Source organism: Myotis myotis, unplaced genomic scaffold (genome assembly GCF_014108235.1).
Source record: "Myotis myotis isolate mMyoMyo1 unplaced genomic scaffold, mMyoMyo1.p scaffold_m19_p_48, whole genome shotgun sequence".
Taxonomy (NCBI): Eukaryota; Metazoa; Chordata; class Mammalia; order Chiroptera; family Vespertilionidae; genus Myotis; species Myotis myotis.
In genome coordinates, this window is record NW_023416355.1 from 460,537 (window position 1) to 485,955 (window position 25,419).

Genomic DNA, 25,419 nt, shown 5'->3' on the forward strand with positions numbered 1-25,419 from the left:
GCCCACCAGGAGTCACTGTGTTGTTCTCTGCTTTGTATGCGTAACCCAGAGAGAATTCCGTTTCATCTCGAGCACAAACACCTTCACTTCTAAGAACAGCCTGGCCACTGTGGCTCAGTGGTTGAGCATCAGCCTATGAACCAAGAGGTCACAGTTCGATTCCCGGTTAGGGCCCAGGTTGCGAACTCAATCCCCAGTGTGGGGCGTGGAAGAGGCAACCGATCAATGATTCTCTCTCATTGTTGATGCTTCTATCTCTCTCTCCCTTCCTCTCTGAAATCAATAAAAATATATTTTAAAAAAAAGGAGAGCTGTGTGCTCCCTCTGGTTCTGGAGACCTCGCTTATAGCCGTCAAAAATGGCCTTGGACACAGCTTTGTGGACATACTTGTCCTTATAGGAGTCCTGTTCCCAGCAGCCTCCGCAGGGTCCAGGGTGGCAGAAATCGCTGTTTTTGTTTTGTTTGTCAGTTCATTTTGTTCATTAGATTCCACATATAAGTGAAACCATGTGGTGCTTGTCTTTCTCTGACCGACTCACGCAGCAGAACGCTCTCAGGGCTCTTGCTCACGTCTCTAAACTCTGCTTTCAGCAGCAGGCGGACGCCCGTGACTGGAAGACCATTCCACCCTGAAGCGTTGCAGCGATCGCATTTCCAATCCTCCCGACTAACGTGGACGCCCTCCCTCGAACTGCAAAAGGGCAAGATCTTCCCTTCACTTCCTGCTGGAACCAAGAGCACAGTCCCACAAGAGAAGACCTGCTGTGGGCTCGACGCGTCGTGCATCCTCCCGGGACCATTGTCTTTGTTGCTTTTTGTCTTGAATGAGTTAGAAGGAAATACTAGAGTCAGAATGTTCGCCACCAAGTAGCTCAGTGTAGCGTGAGGCAGGCACCCCTGGCCACTCGTGGGCTTGGGCTCAGGCCCGGGACCCCGTCTGACGCTCGTGCAGAGCAAGTCCAGGACTGGACCTTGTCATCGGCTCCCAATTCCAGGTGGTGTTTGTAACAGGATTTGAAAACATTCATGTTTCCTTTTTAAAATATCTTTGTGTTTAGTAGTTAAACAGAGAGAGAGGGTCTAGCGCGGCCTCTCTGAAGTTGTTAATGATGTAAATTTAGTCCCTGTTTTTAAATTTTTTTGTCTAGTGTCACATGGTTGTTGCACAGACATGGCACAGAAAGAGCAGGCCCGAGCGTGGTGACCAGCAGAGTCCAGTCAGGCACCTCCCTCCCCGCCGTCCTCTGCCTCTCCCTTCAGTTCTAACTCCCTGGGGTTTCCTTGTGACGTGGGAGTTTATAATAATAGCCTAACACTACCCCGTGCCCCCCCCCTCCCCCCGCTGTCACAACCTCTGTGTTCGAGAGAGGTGCCGTCCTGTGCTTGGATAGTCAGTCAATTATTTGTGTATGAAACAATGTAAAAATCAATGTTTTGAAAATAATGATCTCAAACTTTCTAAGTTAAATTTTAAACAATTGGATCGTTGGCCGCACCGGGGGCTAACTCTTAGACTCGCATGCTGTAGGAATGCTCACGTGTGCGTTAGCGTTCAGGCCTAGGTGTTCTTTTTCTTTACGAATAACCTCTTTCAAGTTGTAACCATTTACGGCTCCAGCCACTATCATTGCTACTCTGCACGCACAGGAAGCAGTACAGTAAGCAGCTCGACACGCTTGAGTAGCAGGATAAGGCACTGTTTTCTTTATTTCTTAAAACAAAACAAAACACCAAGTCCTGTTCCAAATGATAGCTGTTGGATTTGGGGGGTGGGTGGGTGCAGGGAGCGGAGACCGGCCGGCTCTGTAAACTCCTCACGGCCCGTGTCCTGGGAACCAGCCTCTGCGCCTGAGGCAGGTCGTTTTCTAACACAGACTTCCCGGTGCCCCCAGCCGCCCCCGCAGGTGTCCCAGCAGCGCCCCGCTGTGCTGGGGGGTGGGGTGCTGGGCCCCGCCGGGCGCTCCCGCAGCAGCAGAGCTCCCACTGGCTGTCTGCGGCCCCTGCACACGTGGACACGTGGGCCTGGGTCTGCGGGGCGCGGGGCGGAGCCCTCCTAGCGACACCCTGTAGGCCGCCTGCACCTGCTCTCCCTTTTGTATTTAATTTTCAGTCCGTGTGCTGCAAGGAAGCTGGACGCGAGGTCGGCCCTGCATTCAACTGTCCTGTTATTTAAGCTGAAATAAAGCAGTTTGACATGAGGGACCTCGGTGTGGCGGCTGCTCCCTGAGGCGGGCCTGCGCCGTCCTCTGCCCGTGTTTTCCCGCTGCGAGAACCCCAGAAAGCAGGGGTGGGTCCCCAGGTGGCCCCCGAGCGCAAGCACCCAGCCCTGGCCACCTGTCCCCACCCAGACGTCCATCCCGAGCCTGTGGGTCAGGACGGGCCTCCTGCCGGGGCGCAGGGACGGGCCCACCAGCCATTCTCAAGCTCACAGGGCGGCACTTGCTCCTGAGTGGAGACCCCTCTGAGGAGGCACCAGCCGGAGGCCCTGGATTTGCCCAGGTGCAGGTGGTACCCATGCACCCTCCTCCCCCGCTGCGGGAGCCGGCCGCTCCCAGGGTCGGTCTGTTCTGTGCAAATTTCCCTGGGAGCCCAGCTCCCCGGCCTCAGCCAAGCACTCCCTGACCACTCGGGGCTGGGCCCCAGCCGCCCCCACAACCACCGCATCAGCATCATCGGTGCTGGGCGCCCGGCACCTGTCTGCTCGCGGCAGCGTCCACCAGCGCGGGTTTTCCTCCATCCCCAGCGCCGAGCAGGGCCTGGCGCTCACCAGGGAGCCAATGGCGTCGTGTCCCCAGCCCACTCCGCCCTCCACCAGTCCCATGGCCTTGGGGACAGACAGCCCCTCCTCCCCAAGCCTGCCCCCTGCTCAGCTCCCCACCTTGAGGTCTCCAGTCCCCCCACCATTGCCAAGCCCCCTCCCTGTGTCCTGCTCAGTCCTTCCCAGAGCCCAGGCCAAACCCTGCCCCTCAGGTCCTCACTGGGTGACCTCGCCTTCGGATCCCCGGATCCCCGTTGAAAACTGCCCACAACAAAAGCTCCTGCATCCTAGAGGCCTTGAAAGAGCTGAGTCCCGGGTGCGAGGAGTCTGAGGAGTCAGGACAGGCGGGCTAGGCCTCGGGGGCTCCCACTCCCACCCCAGGCTGCCTCCCAGAGTTGGGGGGCAAAGGGGTGCCGTGCCTGCCGTGCTCTCTGCCCTGCTGCTCTTCCTCACTACAGGCAGGGCATCCCTCCCCCGGCACCTGGGGAGGGCACTGCCCCGTGGAAGTCTCCTTCCTGCCTGAGCGGTGAGCCTGGCTCTTGGCTGGTCTCCGGGGAGAGGTGCTGGCCTCTCACCCCCGCCCTGGAACCAGCCCTCACGGGAGACTAGTGGCCTATCCTAGACCGGCCTCTGGAGGGTGAGGCACGGCCAGGCAGGAGGGCCGGACCGGTCCTAGGTCTGCTGGCTGGAGGCCAGAGGGATAAATGAGGACCTCCCGGGAGCCAGAGACCCCTCCACAGGGAGCCTCCCGCCCTCCCTGGCTCCCAGGCTCCTGGCCACTTCCCCTTTGGGTGCTGGGCAGCCCCTGCTCACCCCGGCACTCACCCCAGCCAGGTACAGCTGAGGCCAACGTCCCAGAGCTGGGAGCAGGACCCCAAGGAGGAGCACCCCTTTGGCTCCCTGCATCTGTGAGCCTGGTGCATCCCCTTCCTGTCCTCTAGAGCCAGGGAGTCCCCCTGACTGCACCCAAAATCCAGGGTGCCCCCTCCATGAGCCCAGCTTTGGGCAGAAGCTCCATCACCCTGCTCCACACCTCCCTGGTGCAAGCTCCTGCCTCTCTCACCCCCTGCCCTCCCACCCTCCCCCCGCTGTCCCTTGAAAGTGTGGGTCCAGGCCTGCCAGCGGGGCTCAGGGGTTGAGCCTCGACCTATAAACCTGGAGGCCACAGTTCCATTCCTGGGCAGGGCACATGCCCGGGGTGCGGACTCGATCCCCAGTAGGGGGCCTGCAGGAGGCAGCCAATCAGTGATTCTCATCACTGATGTTTCTCCCTCTGTGAAATCAATAAAAATATATATTTTTTAAAGTGTGGGTCCAGGTTTTGGGGGTGTGAAATTTAAACAGTATGGAGCCATTTAAAAAAAAAAAAAGAATACCAAGAAACAAATACCGAACTTTGTTAAGGTCGCCTGCAGCTCTGGACCCCTGAGCCCCTCGGGGCAGACCCTGCCTCCAACACCCAGCCAAACCGGGCTCCGTCCCACCCCACCCCCACCTGCGTGCTGCTGCTGGCCCTCCCCCCGCCCCAGCCTGACAGAGCCTCTCTAAGCCCCTTCCGGACACCCCGAGGCACCCCTCCCAGCGGGGCCCTGTGATTGCGTGATTGCCAGGTCAGGCACCCACGGGAGATGCTGCTGTTTTCTCGGAAATGAGGAAGCATTCCTGTTCCTGCCCGTGGGGGGTGAGGGTGGGGGTGGGGGGGGCTGGGGGGTTTGCCGTGGTTACAGACATGCACCTGCACAAGTTCCTTTTAGAGAAGGGACACAGGAAGGGTGCCTGCCTTGTCACTTGGTGAGTGACACTGCCTGGACTCATGCCCTGGTGCCTTCTCTGCAGACGGTCCTGCTCTAGAAGGTTCTCGGCGGGCCAGTGCTAGGTCAAACACTGGTGTTATTCTTTTCACGAGTGAATATCCCAAAATGCAACCAAGGGGATCTCCTGTGGGTGTGGCTGGTGGCCGCTTTGGGGAAGCAAAGTTCTCAAAACAACTTGCTGGGGAAGTTACACAACTTGAGAAATACCCTCACACTTTCCCCATTCTTGTCCCCTTTCCACTCACCCCGGTGACCCCACTGCCCAGTGGCCCGAGGACAGCAGTGAAACATGTCCTTTTCTGCGAGCAGCGATGTTCCAGGTCGAGGGACACAGGGCCAGGAGTCCCAGCCAGAGAAGACGGACGGCGGCTGGTAGGGGGGCTGGGGAAACCTGGGTCCAGGTGGCTGCAGGGGGTCAGGGTGCTCCCCGTCGGGGAGTCCTCAGCGCAGAGGAGGAATGATGGCTGGCACTCGGGGAGCCAGGCAGGTCACAGAGTACCCCGTGCGCATTGCCGCTCACCTCCTGCAGGGACCCTGCAGCAGCGTGTTCCTGACGTGTCCCTGGCACACCGTTGGCACGGGATTCCTGAATGCACTGGGTGTGACTTTCAATTCAGGAAGCCACGGGAGAGCCCACGGGGGGCAGCAGCTCCGCCAGAGGCTACAAGATGGGCACTGTGGCCTGGCTCCCTCTCCTGTGCTGGCAGCCGCGGGGCGTGGTTCTGTCGTAGGTCCTTACACTGAGTTTTGGTTCCCAAAACATGTTCTTTCTAAGCATAAGTCATCATGGAATCCTCGTCGTTGGTGTCACCACGCATGGGGGCCTGTAGTCAGCCTGCCTGGGTTTCGGGGAGGGGAGTGGGGTGGGATAGGAGTCACGAGTGGGGGGCAGGGGTGGGCGGGCAGCCCTAAGTGTGAGTGGGGACCAGGGCTCATCCTCCGTTACCAGACAGGGGAGGGAGCCTGGCTCTGAGTGGGTCTGCCTGGAGCTGGCGGGTGGCGTGTGGTTCTTGACTTGGTGCAGGAAAGATTTCACAACAGGAGTCGAGGGGATCGAAAGTGTTTATTAAAGTTGGGGACAGTGAAACAAGGACGGACTTGGAAGAAGCAACAGGAGGCGTAGGCTGGGCTGCCTCGGCTCATTGGGAAGTGGGAGAACCGAGGGCCTCGGGGACAGTTCAGGGGGGTTAGTCCAGGGAGAGCTGTCGCTGCCCATTGCTCCCTGGGTGCCTGTTTCCTGGGGACCCTTAAGGTTTCGAAGGTGCGTGCCTGCGGGGGAAGAAGAGGGGAAGGCACGGGTGTGCTCCCCGGGGGCAGAGTGCGTGCGTGCGTGCGTGCGTGCGTGAGGGTTTTTATTTCTCTCTTGCAGGCGGGAGTCTTGGCAAGGTCTCGGGGAGGGTCTCAGCAGGATACGCATCAGCTTCCAGGTGCACCTTTCAGGGTCACGTCCCTGCTCGCTGGTTGGCGCCAGGGCTGGGCAGGGCAGGGCCATCAGTCATTGCAGCGGGTCCTGTGCCCACTTGGTTTTGCTGCTTTCCTGGGCCTAGAGCTGAAATACAACTGAGGCCTGGATGTCATCTCTAGAGAGAGGTGACCTGCACCTGGCGGGAAATTGCACAGTTTGTCCAGCTCTCTGCCTCAGTTTCCCCATTCTACTTGCCAAGGAATTGTCCTGGCTTTTCACTCTCCGATGTCACTCTGCGGAGAGTCAGCGCCCGTCCACCTGAGGGGCTGGTGTCCAAGGACCGCACCCCCGCGGCGAGCTCGGGGCCCTGGGCTTGCGGGCCGGGGCGGGGCTCGTATGCGCGGTAGGCAAGCTGGGTGAGGCGGGGCGCATGCGCGGGGCGTGGCGGGGGCGGGGCTAGTGTGCGAGGTAGGCAGGCTGGGTGAGGCGGGGCGCATGCGCGGGGCGTGGCGGGGGCGGGGCTAGTGTGCGCGGTAGGCAAGCTGGGTGAGGCGGGGCGCATGCGCGGGGCGGGGCGCGCGTGCGCATTGGCTGCGCGGCGGCATTGCTGCTCGGTGGGCCGGCGCCGCGGTCCCGGTGGCCATGGGGCGGGGTGCGGCCGCGGCGCCGGGGGCCGGCTAGCGACGACGAGCGGCTGCGGAGTGGCGGAGTCCGCAGACGGAGCCGGGCGAGGGGACGGCCCCGCAGGCGCCCGCGGCAGCGAGAGGTGAGTGCACGCCGCCCCTCGGCCCAGCCCGCGCCGCCTGGGGTCGCAGGGTCGGGGGGTGTGGACGCCGGGAGGCGCCGGCCGCTGCCGGGTCCGGGAACGCGGGGTCTCCCGGACCTCGGCTGGGCCTGCGGCGGCGACCCCCACCCGGACCCCGGACCCCGATCCACGGACCCTGCTGGGCGGGACGCCGAGACCGGCCCCGGGCAGCGGTCAGTCTCCGAGGCGTTTGCCCCGGGCGCTGCCCCGGGCCCTGCCGCCGAGCGCGCTTCGCTCCGGAATAACCGGTTCCCGTCGCTGGCCGGCCGCGCTTCTCGCCGCGCCCTCGGGGGCCCGGGGGGGGGGGGGGCGAGCGGCTCTCCGGTTTTGCCGGACGGCGCCCTTCAGGCCCTTCCCCGGGATGGGGCTTCCCGGGATGGGGTCCCGCCTCCCCCCCCCCCCCGGACCTTGCTGACCTCTGCCCCCCCCCCCCCCCCGCCCCCGGCTTTCCTCGCCGTCACCTTTGCCCCCGCGCGAGGCTCGAGCAGCGCTCACAGTGGTTGCGCTGGGCGGCCCTCGAGATGGCGCTCCTGGGGGTTATGTCACCAGCGCCAAACCGCGTGCCACCCCCAGGCGAAGGCGGAGGGGACCCCAGCCGGCCACGCAGCATTCTTGGGGCGCCTGGGTGGTGGACGCGGAGGGGGGCCGTGCCCTCGATAAGCAGGGAGCTCGGCGTTCGGATGAGGAGGTGCAGCCTGCCGAATGCAGAGGCCGGCGGTTCCCATGGGAGTTGGAGGACTGTGTGTTGTTTTTGTGTTTTTTCCCCAACATATTTTTATTGATTTCAGAGAGGAGGGGAGGGGGGAGAGAGAGAAACATCAGTGATGAGAGGGGGTCATTGATCGGCTGCCTCCTGCACGCCCCCTACTGGGGATCCCACCCGGTGTGTGCCCTGACCCCTGACCCCGTACCGGGATCGAACCGTGACCTTCAGGTTCATAGGTCGGCCCTCAACCACTGAGCCACACCCCGGACCGCCCGCGGCCTATTTCCTTATTGCCTGAAATCACAGCTTCCCTGCAGGCCTGACTGTTACAGCAGCTAGAGGGACCCTGGGGGGGCTGGAGGGGGGGCAGGCCCCGGCCTCCTGGGCTCCACCGCCACCCCACCTGCCCTGCTGACCACTGAGGGCCTCAGGCCCTGGGTGCAGGACCAGTGCAGGCAGCTGGTGCCTGCTGGTGGTTGGTGGCTGCCCGTTGGCACCCACTCCGCTCCTTGCCATTCTCTGCGTCCCGCGCATCAGGACAGGTAGAGGGCAGTATCAGACAACGGGTGAAGGTGCCGGGGTGCCCGCTCACGGCAGAGGGACCAGGTGGGCGAGGGCCGGCTGGGCAGACCCGCGTGTCCTCGCCTGCCGGGAGGGTGCTGCCGCCCCTCACAAAGCCCTTCAGGTCCCTGATGCTGGAAGGTGTGGGCTGAAGGTCAGGCTCCTGCCCCACGTAGAACTTTCTAGAAGTCTTTGTGAGGGCCACTCTCACCACATCCTTGCTGGCCTTGGGGGGAGAGGAAAAGACGAGGTCATAGGGCCCCCCCAGCTCAGTACTGACTAGTGAGGTTGGACAGTTTCCCATTTCTGTGACCAAATGAAGTTTCCTTTTTTATTCAGTTTCAACGAATATGTTGTGTGTGTGTGTATGTGTTTAAATTGATTTCAGAGGAAGGGAGAGAGAGAGAAACATGGATGATGAGAGAGAATCATCAGGTCGCACACGGGATCAAGCCCGCAGCCTGGGCCTGTGCCCTGACTAGGAATCGAATGCGACCTCCTGACTCATAGGTCGAAGCTCAACCACTGAGCCACATGGGCCGGGCAACAGGTACATACGGAAAACTCACACCGGAATCATGGTTTAGGTTCCTGTCTGTGTGTGTGTGTGTGTGACTTGTGTTGAGTTTTTATACATTTACTCGGGCACCTCACTGTCTCCTCACTCTTCGCCTCTGAATACTCGTCACTGGGCTCCAGCACAGCTTCCTAATTCAACTCCCCCCACGCAGAAGTTGTTGGTTAAAATTAGGTTCCTGTTGTCAGGAGCTTGAATGAACTTGGGTAGAGTTAGAATTTCAGCTTTTCAGACAGTTAACCACCAAGCAGACTTGAGTTAAATGTGCTCCTGACTCACCATTGTCAGAAGAGTATGCTGTGGAGGGAATACTTTAAGTTTTAAAATATTCAGAGTAATTTTTTTTAAAATATATTTTATTGATTTTTTACAGAGAGGAAGGGAGAGAGATAGAGAGCTAGAAACATCGATGAGAGAGAAATATCGATCAGCTTCCTCCTGCACATCTCCCACTGGGGAAGTGCCCACAACCCAGGTACATGCCCTTGACCGGAATCGAACCCAGGACCTTTCAGTCCGCAGGCCGACGCTCTATCCACTGAGCCAAACCGGTTTCGGCCAGAGTGATTATTTTATAAAATAGTTTACTGCCTGGTCATCAAACAGCTTCTAGATGATCTATGATAATAAAAGTGTAATATGCAAATCGACTGAACGGCCGAATAGCACAACGACTGTCTGGACGACCTTCGGACAAAGCCGGGGCTGCGAGGGCGGAGGCCGCGGGCTGCGTGGCCTGCTCTCGCACGGACTTCTTCATCGGCCTCTAGTGTGTAATAAATAGACAGTTCGTAAGTACATTTGCGTTTTGTGGTTTGGATTGGCTTACCATACTTTATCAACTGTTTCGAGATACTTACGAACTCCCAGGAGGCCGTAGAAATGGGACAGAGAGAAGTGTTCCTCGCCCAGCGCCCATGGTTGCCGCCCACACTGAGGGCACAGTAGCGTGAGCCCCAGGAAGTGGACACGGGAAAATGCCTGCAGGACACCACCCTCTGCAGTTGCCACCAGTCTTACCGCGTGTGCCTGCGTGTTCGCTGTGTGTACTTTTGTGTGGCTGCTCACCGCACCCTGCCCCGCCCTTCCCAGCCGCCCGGCCCCTTCTCTGGCTCGACGGCCCCTCGGTGACTGCTGGGCAGTGAGTGGGTCCTTCAGACTGTGGCCCTTTGCGACTGGCTTTGGCCCTCAGCGTGACGCCTCCTCTTAGGTCCATTTGGGCAGACGAGGTGTGTGCCCTGCTGGGAGTCAAACCCCAGCCACTTGTGTACAGACGACGCTCCACCCAGCAGTCACGCCGGCCGGCGTGCGGGCTTTTTCGTGGACAGTTTTCCTCTGCGACAGGCCCAGGTGCTGCCGGTGCTGGGCTGTCAGTTTTTATAAGAAACTGCTGGACTGTTTTCCAGAGGACTGTGCTCGCTCCCCCCTCCCACCCCTCCCCTGCGCAGGACGGCTCTCGCCCCCTCTCTGGCTCTTCCTCATTTGGGTGGTCTTGGTGGGTGCATGGCCACTCCTCGTGGCCCAGGAGCCTTCGCAGGCTGGCTCCTCCCGCGTTCTAGTTCACGTGGATTCGATTGTTGTGTCTTGTGAGTGCGCCCTGGGCACCGTCCTTGGTGGCTGGCTAGTTCGCTGTTTTCTTGTCTGTAGCTTGTTTTTAATCCTTGACCCGGTCTCCCACAGAGCAAGCTGCTGAGCGAAATCCAGTTTATCTGTGTTTTTCCCTTTTATGGGCTGTGCTTTTTATATCGCGTATAAGCAGTTCTCTCTGGCCCTGAGTCCTTGTGTTTTCTCGTAGCAGTTTCCTAGTTGGCACTTGTACTGTGATTGATTCGATCCGCTTGGAGCTGATGGTTGTCGCTGTGAAGTTTAGGTTGTTCGCTCTCATGCCCAGGACCATCTGTGGAAGGTTCTTTCCTCACTGAGTGGCTTGTGTGCCTGTGGCAGAAGTCGCTGAGCACGTTGCCTGGGCCTGCCTTCCTCCAGACGCCTTGGCCTGGATTGTTTCCGTTAGAGAGTAAGTCTTGTGTGTGTTTTTTAAATTGCTTTTTAGAGAGAGAAAGAGGGAGGGAGGAAGACAGAGAGAGAGAGAGAGAGAGAGAGAGAGAGAGAGAGAGAGAGAGAGAGAGAGACATCTATCAGCTGCCTCCTGCGTGCTGGAGCTGGGGACCCAGCACGTGCCCAGACTAGGACTCAAACCGGCAACCTTTGAGTGTGCGGACGACAACTGGGCCACAGTGGCCAGGGCTGGAAAGTAAGTCTTAATCAGAGAGCGAGCCTCCCCCTTGTTCTTCATGGTGCTAGCTATTCGCCTGCCTTCACGTCCTACCCTTTTAGAAGAAGCTCATCCGCGGCCGCAAAGCAGCCTCGTGGGATTTTACAGACATTGATTCGACCATTTTGGGAGAAGTGATGCCTGACCTTCCAGCCCAGGAGCAGGTGTCCCCCTGACCCACATCTTCTCTGACTCCTCTCATTAGTGTTTCATTATCTCAGCACACAGCCCTCCACATGGTTGTTTTTTAATTTAATTTTTTAATTGTTTATTTTAGAGAGAGGAAGGAAGGGGGGGAGAGAAGGGTTTGTTGTTCACTTATTCATTCACTTGTTGCTTCTTGTATGTGCCCTGACCAGACATTGAACCCACAACCTTGGTGTATTGGGATGACACTCTAACCCACTGAGCTACCTGGCCAGGGCTCTCTACATATTTTGTGATGTTTACATCTCATTAATTTTTTTTTAATATATTTTATTGATTTTTTACAGAGAGGAAGGGAGAGGGAGAGGGAGTTAAAAACATCGATGAGAGAGAAACATCGATCAGCTGCCTCCTGCACACTCCCCACTGGGGAAGTGCCCGCAACCAAGGTACATGCCCTTGACCGGAATCAAACCCGGGACCCTTGAGTCCGCAGGCCGACGCTCTATCCACTGAGCCAAACCGGTCAGGGCTCATTAATTTTTGGTAAATATATTTTTATTATTGATTTCAGAGAGGAAGAGAGAAATAGAAACATCAGTGATGAGAGAGAATCGTGGATTGGCTGCCTCCTGCATGCCCACACTGGCACTGGAGTCTGAAACCTGGGCATGTGCCCTGACTGGGAATTGAACCATGACCTCCTGGTTCATAGGTCAATGCTCAACCCCTGAGCCACGCCGGCCAGGCACATCTCATTATTTTTAAAGTGATGGTAGATGACTTTTTACTTCAGTCTCCATCTGTTTTGCCTGTTGTGCCGGCCGGGACTTGTGCATTGTACTGTCAGGCAGAGTGGCGAGAGCAGACCTCAGCCTTGCCCGCACTGTCGGGGAAGACATTCACTTATTCACCGTTAAGTTGGATGTCAGCTGTAGCTTCCTGTGGATGTTCTTTATCGAGGTCAGGACAGTCCTCCCTGTTCCTCATAACGGAGAACCTGTGTCATAAGCGGGTGTGGAGTTTTGTGCATCAGTTGATGTCATCAGGTGAGTTTCCTTCTTGCCTTGCTGATGTGCTGCATTCCATTGGTTGAGCCAACCTCGCATTCCCAGAACAAACCCATTGGCGATTGGTTTATTCTTTTTAAGCATATATTGTGCTCAAAGTAAGGCTACTCTGGGAGCATAAAACATCACCCCGAGGGTTGGAGTGACGTCGGTAATTCGTGAACTGCAGGCAGAAGCAGAGACAGCGCCACCTGCCACCTGCGTGCTTAGCCCTAGCAGCCGTGTCCAGCTCTTCCAGGACCGGGCTGAGCTGTGGGTTAGGGCGGCTGGGAAAGGGCCTCTGGCTCCTCCCGGTGCAGCTGGGGGACCCTCATAGCCTGCTGGTGCGGGCGGGGGTGGGGTGGTGGTCTTCTGCCTGCGAGGAGCCCGCCCTCGGCGCTCTGTACAATACTAAGCCCGACTTCCTAACTAATAAACACATTTAGAAATTAAACTTTGAGCACTGGTTACAGATTTTATTTTTTTATTTATTTTTAATATTTTATTGATTTTTTACAGAGAGGAATAGAGAGTTAGAAACATCACGCAGGCCGACACTCTATCCACTGAGGCAAACCGGTCAGGGCTGGTTACAGACTTTAACTCCCTCATCCATTTAAATGATAATTACATCGAATCAATTATTCTTGTGAGTATGTTACCCATAACATCAAACAAAATACACAAAAATCTAATGATTATAAAATTATTATAACCATTTTGAACGTTTCAGCATCATGGGTTTAATTCATTCATTTGCCTTATTTTCTCAAGGCCTAGTACCCTTACCAGGTAGTTATTTCTGTCCTTTCTTGGAATGAGAGTTTTCCACTTGCTTCTAGGGTTACAGCCTCCCCGCCGGCTCAGGCCGCAGGCTCAGTGACCACGGCCCACGCCCAGCCATTTCCGTTGTCATTTTATCGCCATTATTTCCCCGGCTTCTCTCACCTCTGGGCGTTCGGAGGCGGCCTGGCCTGCCTTCCACACGGGTTCAGCTCCTTGCAGCCTGATGCCGGCCCTGCCTGTGCTCCTCGGGCCTGTTGGCCAGCGTGCTGGGAGCGGGTGCGGCAGGCATTGTTTCCATGGGCCGAGGAGCTGATCCGCAGGGTCCTCTCGCCTCCCAGGGCCCTTGGCCAGCTCAGGCCTTGGGTCTCTGTTGGGCCTCCCTGCTGTGTCTGCTGTGGTTGAGCAGGGGCCTGGGAGTGTTGGCCCAGACGCCAGCTGTGCCACCTGGCCCGGGGCGTGGTGGCGTGGTTGCCTGGTGCCATGCCACCCATCCCTGCTCCTGGTTTTGGCTCCACTGGGGGGGCGGGATATAGGGCAGCAGGGTGGGTGACCTGCCCTGGCGTTTGACGCCTGACATGTCCCCCGTGTCTGCCCCAGGTGCTTTTCCTATGCTCTGCCACCTTCCCTGTGGGCTCTCAGACATCACTGGGCCCAATTCGAACCATTTCCTTGTTAGAGCGTGACCGACGGGGCCCTCTCCAGGCCTGCGGGCTGTCGACTGGCCTCCCTGAGCGGGTCAGAGGAGACTGACATGTTTTGCTGGTGCCTCTGCGTTCATGGGGGCGGCCTCCAGGCCTCTGGGTGCCAGCCCATGACTCAGTTTTTAGGTCTGAACAACCCTTTCAGTTGTGGGCCCATGTGGGGTCGCTCCTCTCATCTGTGGTGCCGGCCTCCTGGGGTCGAGGGAGGACCCCTGGGATCATGGGAGGACTCCTGGGGTCGAGGGAAGACTCCTGGGGTTTCCTGGGGTCGAGGGAGGACTCCTGGGGTCGAGGGAGGCCTGGATGGGTTAATCCAGGGAAGTGCCAGCCGATGCTCAGTGCGGTGGCTGTTTGGCAGTTTTGAATAAGGAAGTAAGGGAGCCGCCTGGGTTTTCACCGTCGAGCCCTGTCCCTGGCTGTGGTCCTCCTGCCTACCCTGCCTTTCGACCTCACCCTCCAGCTTCCTCCAGGCTCCTTGCCAGACCCCCTTCTTTTGGCTTCTCAGTGGGGGCTCCACCGGTTCAGTCCTGTGTTTCCTGGCCCCACCCTGGGGCGGCATCAGCTCCTGGTTGAGTGCTCACCCCTGAGTGAGCCTGTCCCCTGAGCCCCGCCTCTGGGGCAGCAGCACTTAGGGGCTGGGGGACCTGTTAGGCCCCGAGAGCCTGAGCAGGACAATGTCAGTGTCAGTAGCTTCAGTTGTAGGTCAGGGAGGGAGGGAGACCCAGTGGAAAGGGGGGAGGGGGCCGCGGGGGAGAGAGGGGACCGCGGGGAGAGGGGACCGCGGGGAGGCGCAGGCGTTCCCTGTGGAGGTGCCGTTGGAGCGAAGACCTGAGCAGAGGGCTGCGGGGTGTGGGGTGCCCAGGCTTTGCGTACAGGTCTGTGTGCACACGTGTCGTTCCTGGGGCGCACACGGGTGGGGTGGCTGTAGCCTGGGCAGGTGTGTAGGTAACATGTTAAGAAACTTCCATCCAGGCTGCGTGTCCTCTCTCCCCGGGCCGTGCCTGTGGGTCCCGGCCCCGAGACCTCGCCCGCCGGCCCAGGCTGCGGTCAGCGCCCAGACCCTTCTTTCTGCCGGCGTCCGTGGTGTCTGACTGGTTTTGGTTGCGTTTCCCTGTGGCTGCTGGTGTCGGTGTCTGTGCGGCTTTGGCCAGGTTTTTAATGGGCTTGTTTGCAGAGTTTTGAAAGTTTGTACATATTCTGGCTACAATCCTTTGTCACGTGTGTTTAGCAGATGTTCTCTGTCACCCACCGCTTGTATTTCCTGTATCAACAGGGTCTGGTGAAGGTGAACGATTTCAGTCATAACCAGGTTCGGTGTCTTTTAGTCTGTGCTTTTCGTGTTCCGTTTAAAAGCCTTCGCCAGAGCCGCAGCCACTCAGACTGCCCAGCGCTCCCTCCAGCGCGGGGGCAGCTCCGGGCGCCTGCCTGGGAGGGGACGGTGCCTCCGGGGTCGCCCGCGCCGCTGCTGAAACCCACTGGCCGCCTCGGGGAGGGCGTCCTCCGTCCCTGGCCTGTCTGTCCGTCTGGTGTCGGCACCACACGCAGCTCACGGCAGCGCTGCTCTCCCTCGGCTCAGCGGGCCTGGTCCCTGCCCCTTCCGGAGGGATTTAGGCTCAGCGTGTCCTTCCTCACAGGGAAGCCGCTGGTCTGCTGTGGATGGGGCGGGGGACGTGGGGGGGCTGAGGGAAGTGTCCCCTCCTGTCCTGAGCGGCTGTCCTTCCCTCACTTGTTTGCTCTGACCTGTCAGCAGCCTTCTGTCTTTTCTGCAACTTTTTGATTGGGGCGTGATGGACATGTCCCAGGGTGTGAGTGGCAGGAGTGCCGCACTTCAGATAGTTTGTATTTGTCGCAAAGCTTCCCACAGCAGGGCCCCAGCACCGGCCACTGCGAGGCGGGTCCCTTTTCTGATGAGAAGTTCACACATGCGACTTGGTGCTGGTTACCTCCAGCCCGAGCTGTGTGCTGCCCGCCCCGGCCCAGGCCGCTCACCTGACCCGGGAAGCAGGCCCCACACTTGGTCAGCTGTGCCCTCCACGTGCTGCCCGTCAGCGCTGGGTCTGGTGTTTTTAAAGCTCAGCTTATTGTTCGTTGCTGGTTTACAGAAGTCCTGTTGGTTTGTATGCATTCGGTGCCTTCTGCAGTCTCGCTAAGGAGCTCGCCTGTGGGGTGCAGTCACTGTAGCTTCCCTGCAGACCCTGCACCTGCCGCAGTCCCGCCTCCGAGGCTGTTCTGTCTCGGCATCTCGCCTCGGTGCTCCCGTCGCCTCGACTGCGAGCCTGGGGTCCAGGGGGCTGTCGGGCCCTCGGTGGTTCTGGTTCTCAGTGACTTTCACCCCCAGGACAGTGTCACCTGGGCTCAGGGCGCCTCGGCGCCTGCAGTGCGGGGGTGGGGTGCCTTCAGGAATCCTGTCACCTTTGACCTCCCCTGGCGGCCCAGGCCGGCCCAGAGCCCTCCACTTCCCCGCCCTCCTCCCCTCCCCACACTCCCCTGGTGCCAGCCCTGCCTCCTGGAGGAGGAGGCTGTGAGCCTGGGGGCAGGGACGTGTGTGTCCTGGCCTGGCCGCCTGGTCCTGTGGAGGCTGGTGTGGCGTCACCTGCTGGTCCCCGGCCTGGGGTCGTCCTCCCTCCACGCTGACTCCTGGGAGGGACCCTTCGGGGTCACGGCCCGGCACTGGGGGCGGTCCGGCGGCCAGGCTGCGGCTTCCTGTTGACACGGAGCCTTTCTTTTCTGCCCGTGCTGTGTCCACGCGGAGCTGAGCGCCGAGTGGGCTGGGAGAGCCCGTGGCCCGGGTTTGCCTCTGCTCCACCGCGGGTGCCTGGCCCTCACGCGGTTCGAGGTTGAGGCTTTCTTCGCGGAGGAAACGGGTCCGCTTGGCGGCTGTTTCTCGGACGGAAGCGCAGGCTCTGCCTGCAGAACACGGAGTCCAGTGTGCCTGCTGCCGCCTTAGTTACGTTTGTTCAGCTTTTCTGGACTGAGAGGCGTTTAAAATGCCCCCGGGTCCTCTCTCTTAACCGCTGTGTCCCCCCGGGTTCGTGAGAGAAGTGCCGCCGCCACTCTGGCTTCTGGCCTTTTGAATCCTCTGATTCATTGAACCACGGACGCTCTTGAGCTCCTGGGCGCCTGGGACGGGTCGGGCCCTGGTGGGGCCGGCAGCACGTCGGGAGGAGCGGTGTGCCGGGCGGTCGACGTGGCTCTGTGCGTCGTCTCTTACTTGCTTTATTTTATTAAATGAAGGGATTGGTGTTTGGACCGAAGCCCTTGTTCATCGATGATGGAGATGGAGCCGGAGAAAGTCAACGTGCGGAGGGGGCTGAGCGCAGACACGTCCTCCTACCGCTGTGCCGCCTGCCACGGGGATGAGGACGCTCTGCCGGGCCACCCCATCCGGGGCCGCGCCAAGTCCCGCAGCCTGTCTGCCTCGCCCGCCCTGGCGAGCACCAAGGAGTTCAGGTACGACGGCCCTCCTCGGCCCAGCACGTCCCAGCTGCACGCGCACACGCGCTCGGCGCTGCCCAGCTCTGTCCTAGTGGTGCCCGCGCCTGTGCCCACGGAGGTGTGTGGCCCAGGCCCCGTTCCCGGCTGGGCTGGCGGGGCCGCAGCAGCCCCAGGGCGGTCGGACCAGCGTCCCTGCCTCCACCCCGGCCAGCCGTGCTGCTCTTGCACAAGACCTTGAGTCACAGTGTGCAGAGCGGCGTGCGACCTGCCGGGCAGGCGAGGTGATGACACCTGGGGGCACGGCTCTGGCTCCCGGAACAGCAAACACCAGGGCTCCGGGGGAAGCTGCCACAGAGACTTTGCCTCTGGAGCCGGGGCCGCGTCTGACAGGCCGGGGGCATCCTGGGAGTAGCGCATGGCGGTGCCAGGTGAGGTGGAGGAGCCCACAGCGCCTTCATGGGGTGTGGCGCGGCGACAGGTGCTGGCAGGGTTTTCTGGGTAGAAAGTCCTACCCCGCGTCGGGGGAGGGCAGCCGGAGCCTCTGGGCCAGGCAGCTTCTCCCAGGTGGCTTCCTCCTGAGTTTTGCTGACCTTCCGCACTCAGGCCACGAGGTGCGGCGAGGCTCCCGGCCACAGCTCTGGGCTTGGCTCTGTGGGCGTGTGTCACACACCCTTCGTTCTGGTGCAGAGGACAGGGAGCCTGGCGGCGGCCTATGGGTGTCCACAGGGGAGGGGAGAACGCCCCGCCCCAGCTAACACTGACTCAGCAAATCCACTGCAGACCCATTTCCAAGCTCTTTGTCCCCGAGGCCCTGGTGTGGCTCCGTGCTCGCCCTTGGGGGCTGTGAGCTCCAGCCCTGAGCCAGACCTGGGTGCAGGTGGCTACTGCCAGGAGGGAGCCTGCTCTGTGTGCTGGGGAGGAGGGCGTGGAGCCCTGAGCTCAGCAGTGAGACCAGCTCCCTGTGGCTGTCCTTGTGGAAGAGCCTGTGAGATCCTTGGAGGCTGGGGGTCGGGGGGGGGCGCATCCCCCTGCTCTGCCAAGCCAGGCGTCCTCCTGGGGGGGCAGGCACTAGTCCCCCAAGGCCGAGAGAAGGGAGGGCACCGAGGCACCCAGGATGTGCTGGCCGCAGTCCCCTCGTCCAGAGGCTTGTGCTTCTGTCACCTCTCAGTTCCTGGGAAGTGGGGCGCTCAGGAGCGTCGTCTTTGTTGACAGGTGGCTGGAGGGGGGGTCCCTGTTAGCATCTGGGGTCCCAGGGATGGTTTCCTGCGGCCTCAGGCCCACAGGCAGCCTGCACAGGCCCAGGTTCCAGGCCGTCCCCAAGGTCAGGGCCCTGTTCTGGAGTGGGTCCTGGTTCTGAGGCTGGTGCCAGGTGTGCCCAGGTGTCTCCAGTGGCTGTGCTACCTGGACAGCCCAGGGCGGCGTCCTCCGGGACCACACAGGACAAGTGCTGTCATTCGGATGAAAGCGTTTCCGAGAAGCTGATACAGGCTGCCCTGAGCCACTCGCCGTCACCTGCTGTGCTCTCCCCACAGGAGGACCCGCTCTCTGCACGGGCCATGCCCAGTGACCACTTTCGGACCAAAGGCCTGTGTGCTGCAGAACCCCCAGACCATCATGTGAGTGTGGGGTCCCTGCCCGGGCGTCCAGTGGGGTCGCCGTGTGGGGAGGCTCTGGTGCTGAGTGAGAAGTCGCTCAAGTGGGTGTCTCCAGTGCCTTTGAGAAAGGGGGGGGGGGGGGGAGTATGCCCAGTTTTGATTTGACTTGATTTGATTTTTCAGGAAAAAATCTAGGAAGAAAATGCCATGTATTACACTCGCACACTTGGGGGGGCAAATATGTTTCTCCTTCATTGTCTCTAAAATGCAAGACGTTGGCTGTTTGGAGGACCTGAGGGACTTGCTGGGGGAGACGATGCCGCGCAGGTGCTGTTCCCACAGCTGCTCTGGAGCCGCCGGGGCCGCGCACCTGCGGTGGCCACGTGGCCGGGGAGACGTGTTTGTTTGTTTGTTTGTTTATTTATTTATATTTTTTAAAGAGAAAGCATATTTTAAATATATATTTTATTGATTTTTTTACAGAGAGAAAGGGAGAGGTATAGAGAGTTAGAAACATCGATGAGAAACATCGATCAGCTGCCTCCTGCACACTCCCCACTGGGGATGTGCCCGCAACCAAGGTATATGCCCTTGACCGGAATCGAACCCAGGACCCTTGAGTCCGCAGGCCAACGCTCTATCCACTGAGCCAAACCGGTAGGGCCAAGGAGACATGTTTAAACGCTAATCAGCCTGGCCCGGCCAGCGCGGCTCAGTGGGTGGAGCGCCATCCTGCACTCGGAGAGGTGGCCTGTTCGCTTCTGTCAGGGCACGTGTCGGGTTTCAGACTCAGCCCCCAGCAGGGGGCGTGCAAGAAGCAGCTGTTGTTTCTCATCGCCGCTTCTATCTCAAAAATCAATAAAAATATATTTTTAAAAATTATTAGAGCAGTTTTAGGTTCACAGCAAAATTGAGGGAGAGGTGCATAGATTTCCCACCTGCCCCCACCCATGCACATCCTCCTCACCACCAACCCCTCATCACCACCAGGCCCGGGTACATTGGGTCCTGGGTGCTGTGCATTCTGGTGCACAGGCGTGTAGTGATGTGTTCACCACGGTTACCACAGGCGTGTCACTGACCCCAGATCCTGCAACTGACTTTAAAGGGGGGTTTTTAGCTGTAACAGTTGAGGGTCATCTGAGTTGCTCACGCAGAGGTGTGCCATGGGCTGCACCCCGTGAACAAGTCAGCAGGAAGCTGGGTCCTGCGGGTCTGCATGGCCTCCAGGCAGAGTCCGCAGTGGGTGGGTTGGGTGTCTGTGGGAGGCCTAGTGCCCTGCCTCCCATGGAGGGAGGGGTCGGGTGAGGGTAAGGGAGAGGGCGAGGGCGAGGGCACCCCGCAAAGGGCCCGCTGGTCTGTCTGGGACCGGGTCTGCAGGGCTGTCACCCTTGGTGCTGTCAGGTGCTGTCGGGACTGAAAGCTCAGATCAGCGGGGAGATCAGGGACCAGAAAGGCGCACAGTAGGCGCTTCAGGCAGCAAGTGCCTGGGAGACACAGCTTCCCAGCCAGGGCCTTCCAGACGGGAGGAGGGAGGCGGCTCCTCGGGACTTGGCTGGCCCAGCCCTAGGGCTGTTGACGCCTGTAGTGCACCTGCCGCAGCGAGAGCTCCTCTCCCTCAGGCACATCCAGGACCCTGCCAGCCAGCGGTTGACGTGGAACAAGTCCCCGAAAAGCGTCCTCGTCATCAAGAAGATCCGGGACGCCAGCCTGCTGCAGCCCTTCAAGGAGCTCTGCGTGTACCTGATGGAGGTGCGTGGTGGCCTAGACCCCTCGTCCCGCCAGCAGGACCTCCCGGGTGTCGGGGACGGGGTCTGAGCCAGCAGGACCCCCCGGGTGTCAGGGGCATGGGCCCTGGCGTCTGAGCCAGGGTGGAGAAGGCAGGAGGCTCGCTTCACAATGGCCATCTGGGCAGTGAGGGCGATTCGCAGCCGAGACGCGGGAATTTGTCTCCCTGGTCCTAAAGCGCTGAGATGGCCGGCTGGGCCTCTGGGGCTGACGCACCCTCTGCCCCAGGAGAACAACATGATCGTGTATGTGGAGAAGAAGGTTCTAGAAGACCCTGCTATCGTGGGTGACGACAGTTTCGGGCCCGTGAAGAAGAAGTTCTGCACCTTCCGAGAAGGTGAGCGCCTGCGCTGTGCCTGCGGGAGCAGAGTCATGCTCCCTGCTCGCGGCTGACGCGCCTCTCGCCTGCCTTCTAGACTATGACGACATTTCCAACCAGATCGATTTCATCATCTGCCTGGGCGGGGACGGGACCCTGCTCTACGCCTCCTCGCTCTTCCAGGTGAGTCCGTGCCGCCTCGCGCCGCTCCCGCCCTCCCGCTGCAGGACTGCGCAGGGAGCGTCAGGGTTCTCGGTCTGCCGGATGCGGGTGCAGACAGCCAGCGCCTCTCTGTGGTGCTGGAGCTGGGGGAGGGGCCGTGGGGGGGACCCTCCAGGGCCTGGGGTTCGGGTCCCTGGGTGGCCCCAGAGGGGAGAGTCTGCACAGCAGCCCAGTGGGCTGTCCTGAGCCCTGAGCCCACCTCACTCCTGCATGGCCCAGCCAGGGGTCAGAGGTCAGGCCTGGAGGCCGTGGAGAGGGCCCTCCTGGCCTTGCTGACCTCAGTGGTCACATCACAGGGCCTGGCGCCGCCCCTGCAGGCACTGGCCCTGGGGAGCATGTGGTCAGCCACACGGGTGACCAGGACAACTGGTCAGCTAGTGACTGCTCCGTCCACCTCAGGGCAGCGTGCCTCCCGTCATGGCGTTCCACCTGGGCTCGCTGGGCTTCCTGACCCCCTTCAACTTTGAGAACTTTCAGACCCAAGTGACTCAGGTGATACAGGGTGAGTCGGAATGTTCTGGAACCCACAGCAGCTCTGAGCCTAGCCTCATCTTCTCCCTTGGTTTTGGGTTTTTTAAAGAATTCAGGGAAACATGTAGTATTCCAGGTTTCAGAGACCCCCCTCCCCCTATTGAGTTTATTGGGGTGATACTGGTTAACACAACTACAGGTTTCCGGTGTACAGCCCCAGCACGCCACCTTGCGCTGTACTGGGTGCTCACCACCCGCTCAGGTCTCCTCCCATCAGCAGGTACCCCACACCTTCCCCCTCCTACCCCCCCCCCCCCAAGGTTCAGCGATTTCTACACTTGGTTGGCTCAGACGTGTTTCCTAACATCGAGAAGTGTGAGCAGGTCCCAGGTCGAGGGCACTGCGTGCCAAGTGGCAGTGAAGGGGTTTTCACAAAAGACAGAGTGTTGCTCTCGCTTTGGGAGGAGAAAGGGGGGTCCCTGGTCGAGCGGGGCTCTGCTTGCTATGGGGTGTGATCACCCGGGTCCCTAGGGAACGCAGCCATCATTCTCCGGAGCCGGCTGAAGGTCAAGGTCGTGAAGGAGCTCAGAGGGAAGAAGATGGCCATCCCTAACGGGGTCAGTGAGAACGGGGTGCCGGCCTCGGACTGGGACGCGGAGGCCGGGAAGCAGGTCATGCAGCACCAGGTCAGTGGGCGCCCTCAGCTGTCTCCTGGCCTCGGGGGGGAAGGCGGGGGACTTTGGTTGGACCCCAAGGGGAGTCCCCCCTCAGGACCTTCCAGACAGCCCAGGAGCAGCACAGGCGCCTGCGGCACAGACCCACCTGGAGGCTGCTCCGCCCCTCAGTGTGCGCTGGCCTCCCCTCCCCCAGGTCTTAAACGAAGTGGTGATTGACAGAGGCCCCTCCTCCTACCTGTCCAACGTGGACGTCTACCTGGACGGGCACCTCATCACCACGGTGCAGGGTGATGGTACGTGGGCATTGGGTCTGTCGTGGGCGCCCTGGGACTCCATGTGGGCAGGGGGCGCATGGAGAGTGAGCCTACGTGGGCATCGGGTCTGTCGTGGGCGCCTTGGGGCTTGACGCGGGCAGGGGGCGCATGGAGAGTGAGCCTGTAACTGCTCCTCAGGCGTGATCGTCTCCACCCCAACGGGCAGCACGGCGTACGCAGTGGCGGCCGGGGCCTCCATGATCCACCCCAATGTGCCGGCCATCATGATCACTCCCATCTGTCCCCACTCCCTGTCATTCCGGCCCATCGTGGTCCCTGCAGGAGTCGAGCTCAAGGTTAGAGCCCTCGCCACCCTTTCCAGGCCGAGTTGTCGCCAGGGGCTCGTGGTGCTGACCTCTGCTTCTGCCAGCGGCCTCGTGCCCCGGTTCCCCCGCAGGGGCCCCCCCTCCCATCCTCATCTCTGCCCATTGGGCTCGCACTGCCGGGAGGTTGGGGGGTGTGGAGGGGCCAGGGCTGCGCTGGGCCCCAGTCAGTGCCGCCCTCCAAGGCAGGGTTCTGAGATGTCACACCTGCCTGCTTGATACCTGCAGATCATGTTGTCACCGGAAGCAAGGAACACCGTGTGGGTGTCCTTCGATGGACGGAAGAGGCAGGAGATCCGCCATGGAGACAGGTGGGTGGGCGCTGGGCCGGAGCAGGGTGAGGAGTGAGGGGTGTGCCCGCCTGCTGCCCTCCTCCCCCTGCCACGGGGTCCTTGTCTCACATTGTCACATGGGGACCCATGCCTGTCGGCAGCCTGTCACACACGCAGGTTGCTGTGTGGCCCTGTGGTCTGCTCTCCCTGGTGGGGAGAGAGCGAGCTGCTCGTGGCTGCACCTGTCTGCTCTGTCTCTTCATCCTGCCCGCCTTGGGGTCCCCTCCAGGGACTGGGGTGGGCTGAGTGGGTTCATGGCTCTGTCCCAGGACATACAACAGTACCCCTGGGACCCCTGGCCAGGCTGGAGAGCCAGGTCTGAAAAGGCTCCTCACTGAGGAGGATGGGCCCTGCCTGAGGGAGGGTCCTGCTGGGCGGGGCGGCAGGCCTGGGCTCACGTGCGGCATTGCATCCCCAGCATCAGCATCACTACCTCGTGCTACCCGCTCCCCTCCATCTGCGTGCGAGACCCTGTGAGCGACTGGTTCGAGAGCCTGGCCCAGTGTCTGCACTGGAACGTGCGCAAGCGGCAGGCTCACTTCACGGACGAGGAGGGGGAGGAGGAGAGCTAGCCTCGCCCGCTGCGCTGCACGTGTGGTCCCGTCACATGCCCTGCAGGCATCAGGTGCCACGTCTTCTGTCTGTAGCCAGAGAAGGAGCCCTAGAATCTGCCTTTGTCAGCCGGATCAGCCGTTTTTAGCATTTTAAATCTGACCTTTTTTGCATTTCTATATAAGCCACGTAAGCGACAGTCAGGCCCATCCCACGAGCTGCACGGGCTCTCGTGTTCTCTGTCAGGAAACCACGGGTCAGCCTGTCATACTGAGAGGGAGCAGAGTGGAGGGACCTGTCCTTGGAGTTGAAATAAGTGTCTCACAGCACCTCCCCGAGCCCCCAGGGGAGCACCTGTGAGGAGCACTTGGGAGGTGGTCACAGGCTGGTGGGCGGATGGCCCGCCTCCTACCCCTGCTTTGGTGTGACGGGGCCAGAGTGTCACCGGGAGCCTGGTGGCGGCAGGTGAGGTTGGCCCACATTCCTCACGAGTGAGTCGCCCCGCCCAGCGGGCAGTCTCAGACTCTCATGCTGGTGCGCAAGGAGGACCCGGAGGAGGGCGCGCCCTGCCCTAACGCGGAGCCTCGTCCTGTGTGCTCTGTGACGCGGGTGGGACCTCTGTCTAGTCCGCCATGGCCGCCGTGCGGTGACTCACTTAGGAGCCTTGGGCCTTCCCAGTTGTCACGAGAAGATTGGGACAAGCATGTGCGAGCGGAAGGGAGTGCTGATGCTTCATGCGGGCCCTGGGGTTCAAGGACACCCCATCATTCCAGCATCGCCCTCCCTCGGCCCGCTGGCTGGGGCGTGTGCAAGCATGTGCATTTTTGCCATGCGGGACAGAGCCTGGGTGGAGTCCATGGTTGGAGCCGAGGCTGTTTGCATGTGGCCTTGGCCCCCTGGCCCAGCAGACACCCTCAGTGGGGCTTTCGAGTAGCGGATTTCTCTCTGTGGGTTTCCATCAGCTGCACAGGGAGAAGGAAGGGCTCAGCACCACCCTGGGCCTCATGTCGGGGCGATGGCGGGCAGGGTCTTCCCCCTGCAGGGACACACGCCCCAATCTTGTGCTAATGAGGTGTCCAGAGCCACATGCGTGGCCACCCTCAGCCAGGCCTCGATGGCTGGTCTCTGCCCTCCGTGCCTGTGTGGACGTGTGTTGATGGAGTGCTGTGCCCACTCTTGTCCCTGCTGGGGAACCTCAGCACCTGGACCTCAGTGGTGCTTGGCACTCGGCCTGGTGTTGGACACAGGTGGGCTCCCTGCCACCTGCCCACCCACCTGGGGGCTGGACTGCGGGCTGAGGGAGCGGAACCCAAGTCCCGCCCGCCCTGAAGCAGATGATGTTGGGATGGTCTAGAAAGCTATGGGTTTTTGAAGTAAATTCTTAATGTTTCATATTGTTAATATCCTGAAAGTTTATTAAATGTTGAGAGCCTTATTACTATTTTCAGATCCTTTCAATAAACAGACTTCTTTAAAAAGTTGGGTTGAGTGACTTTATTTGGTTCTAAGACTGAGGGAGGTGGGCTGGGTCCTCCTGAGATGGGAGAGACGCGCTGAGAGCTGTCCCAGGTGCTCTGTGGGCCATGCCTCTGAGGGTGGCAGGTGGCAGGGGCAGGGGCTGTGGGTGTGGCCGCCTGACCCACCGGGAGGAGCAGTAGGGGTGCAGAGCCTACAGATGGGACCTGCTCCGAGGTGAATGGAGGGGCCTTCATAGTCCCCAGGGCCCCTCGATCCTCCGGCCTGTGGGGTTGGGGCCGGAGCTGGAACTTGGAGCACCTGCCTCTCTCCCCTGCTCCCCCCCCCCCCCCG

General features: G+C 60.3%; 2 protein-coding genes across 6 annotated transcripts in view; both read left to right on the forward strand.

The window, feature by feature from the left end:
- Positions 1 to 2,203, forward strand: part of GNB1 (G protein subunit beta 1) — a 62,973-nt gene extending 60,770 nt beyond the window's left edge. For 2 of the 3 annotated variants that reach the window (XM_036307597.1, XM_036307599.1), the window contains one exon: positions 593 to 2,203. The gene's annotated coding sequence lies outside the window, so the exon portion shown is untranslated. The remainder of the gene's footprint in view (positions 1 to 592) is intronic. The other variant, XM_036307598.1, reaches the window with a different exon arrangement.
- A 2,615-nt stretch (positions 2,204 to 4,818) lies between these two features.
- NADK (NAD kinase) lies at positions 4,819 to 25,088 on the forward strand. Of its 3 annotated transcripts, none has more exons than XM_036307539.1 (12): positions 4,819 to 4,945; positions 16,817 to 17,032; positions 18,550 to 18,633; positions 20,235 to 20,364; positions 20,629 to 20,737; positions 20,817 to 20,902; positions 21,341 to 21,443; positions 21,944 to 22,098; positions 22,283 to 22,382; positions 22,542 to 22,699; positions 22,955 to 23,037; positions 23,477 to 25,088. In XM_036307539.1, exons 1-12 carry the CDS (start codon positions 4,863 to 4,865, stop codon positions 23,628 to 23,630), a joined length of 1,461 nt encoding a protein of 486 aa, XP_036163432.1. In that variant the 5' UTR covers positions 4,819 to 4,862; the 3' UTR covers positions 23,631 to 25,088. The 3 variants fall into 3 exon arrangements, with proteins under 3 accessions (XP_036163432.1, XP_036163434.1, XP_036163433.1); XM_036307541.1 differs by lacking the exon at positions 4,819 to 4,945 and adding an exon at positions 6,557 to 6,744; XM_036307540.1 differs by lacking the exon at positions 4,819 to 4,945 and adding an exon at positions 12,634 to 12,744.
- Positions 25,089 to 25,419: the final 331 nt, after the last annotated feature.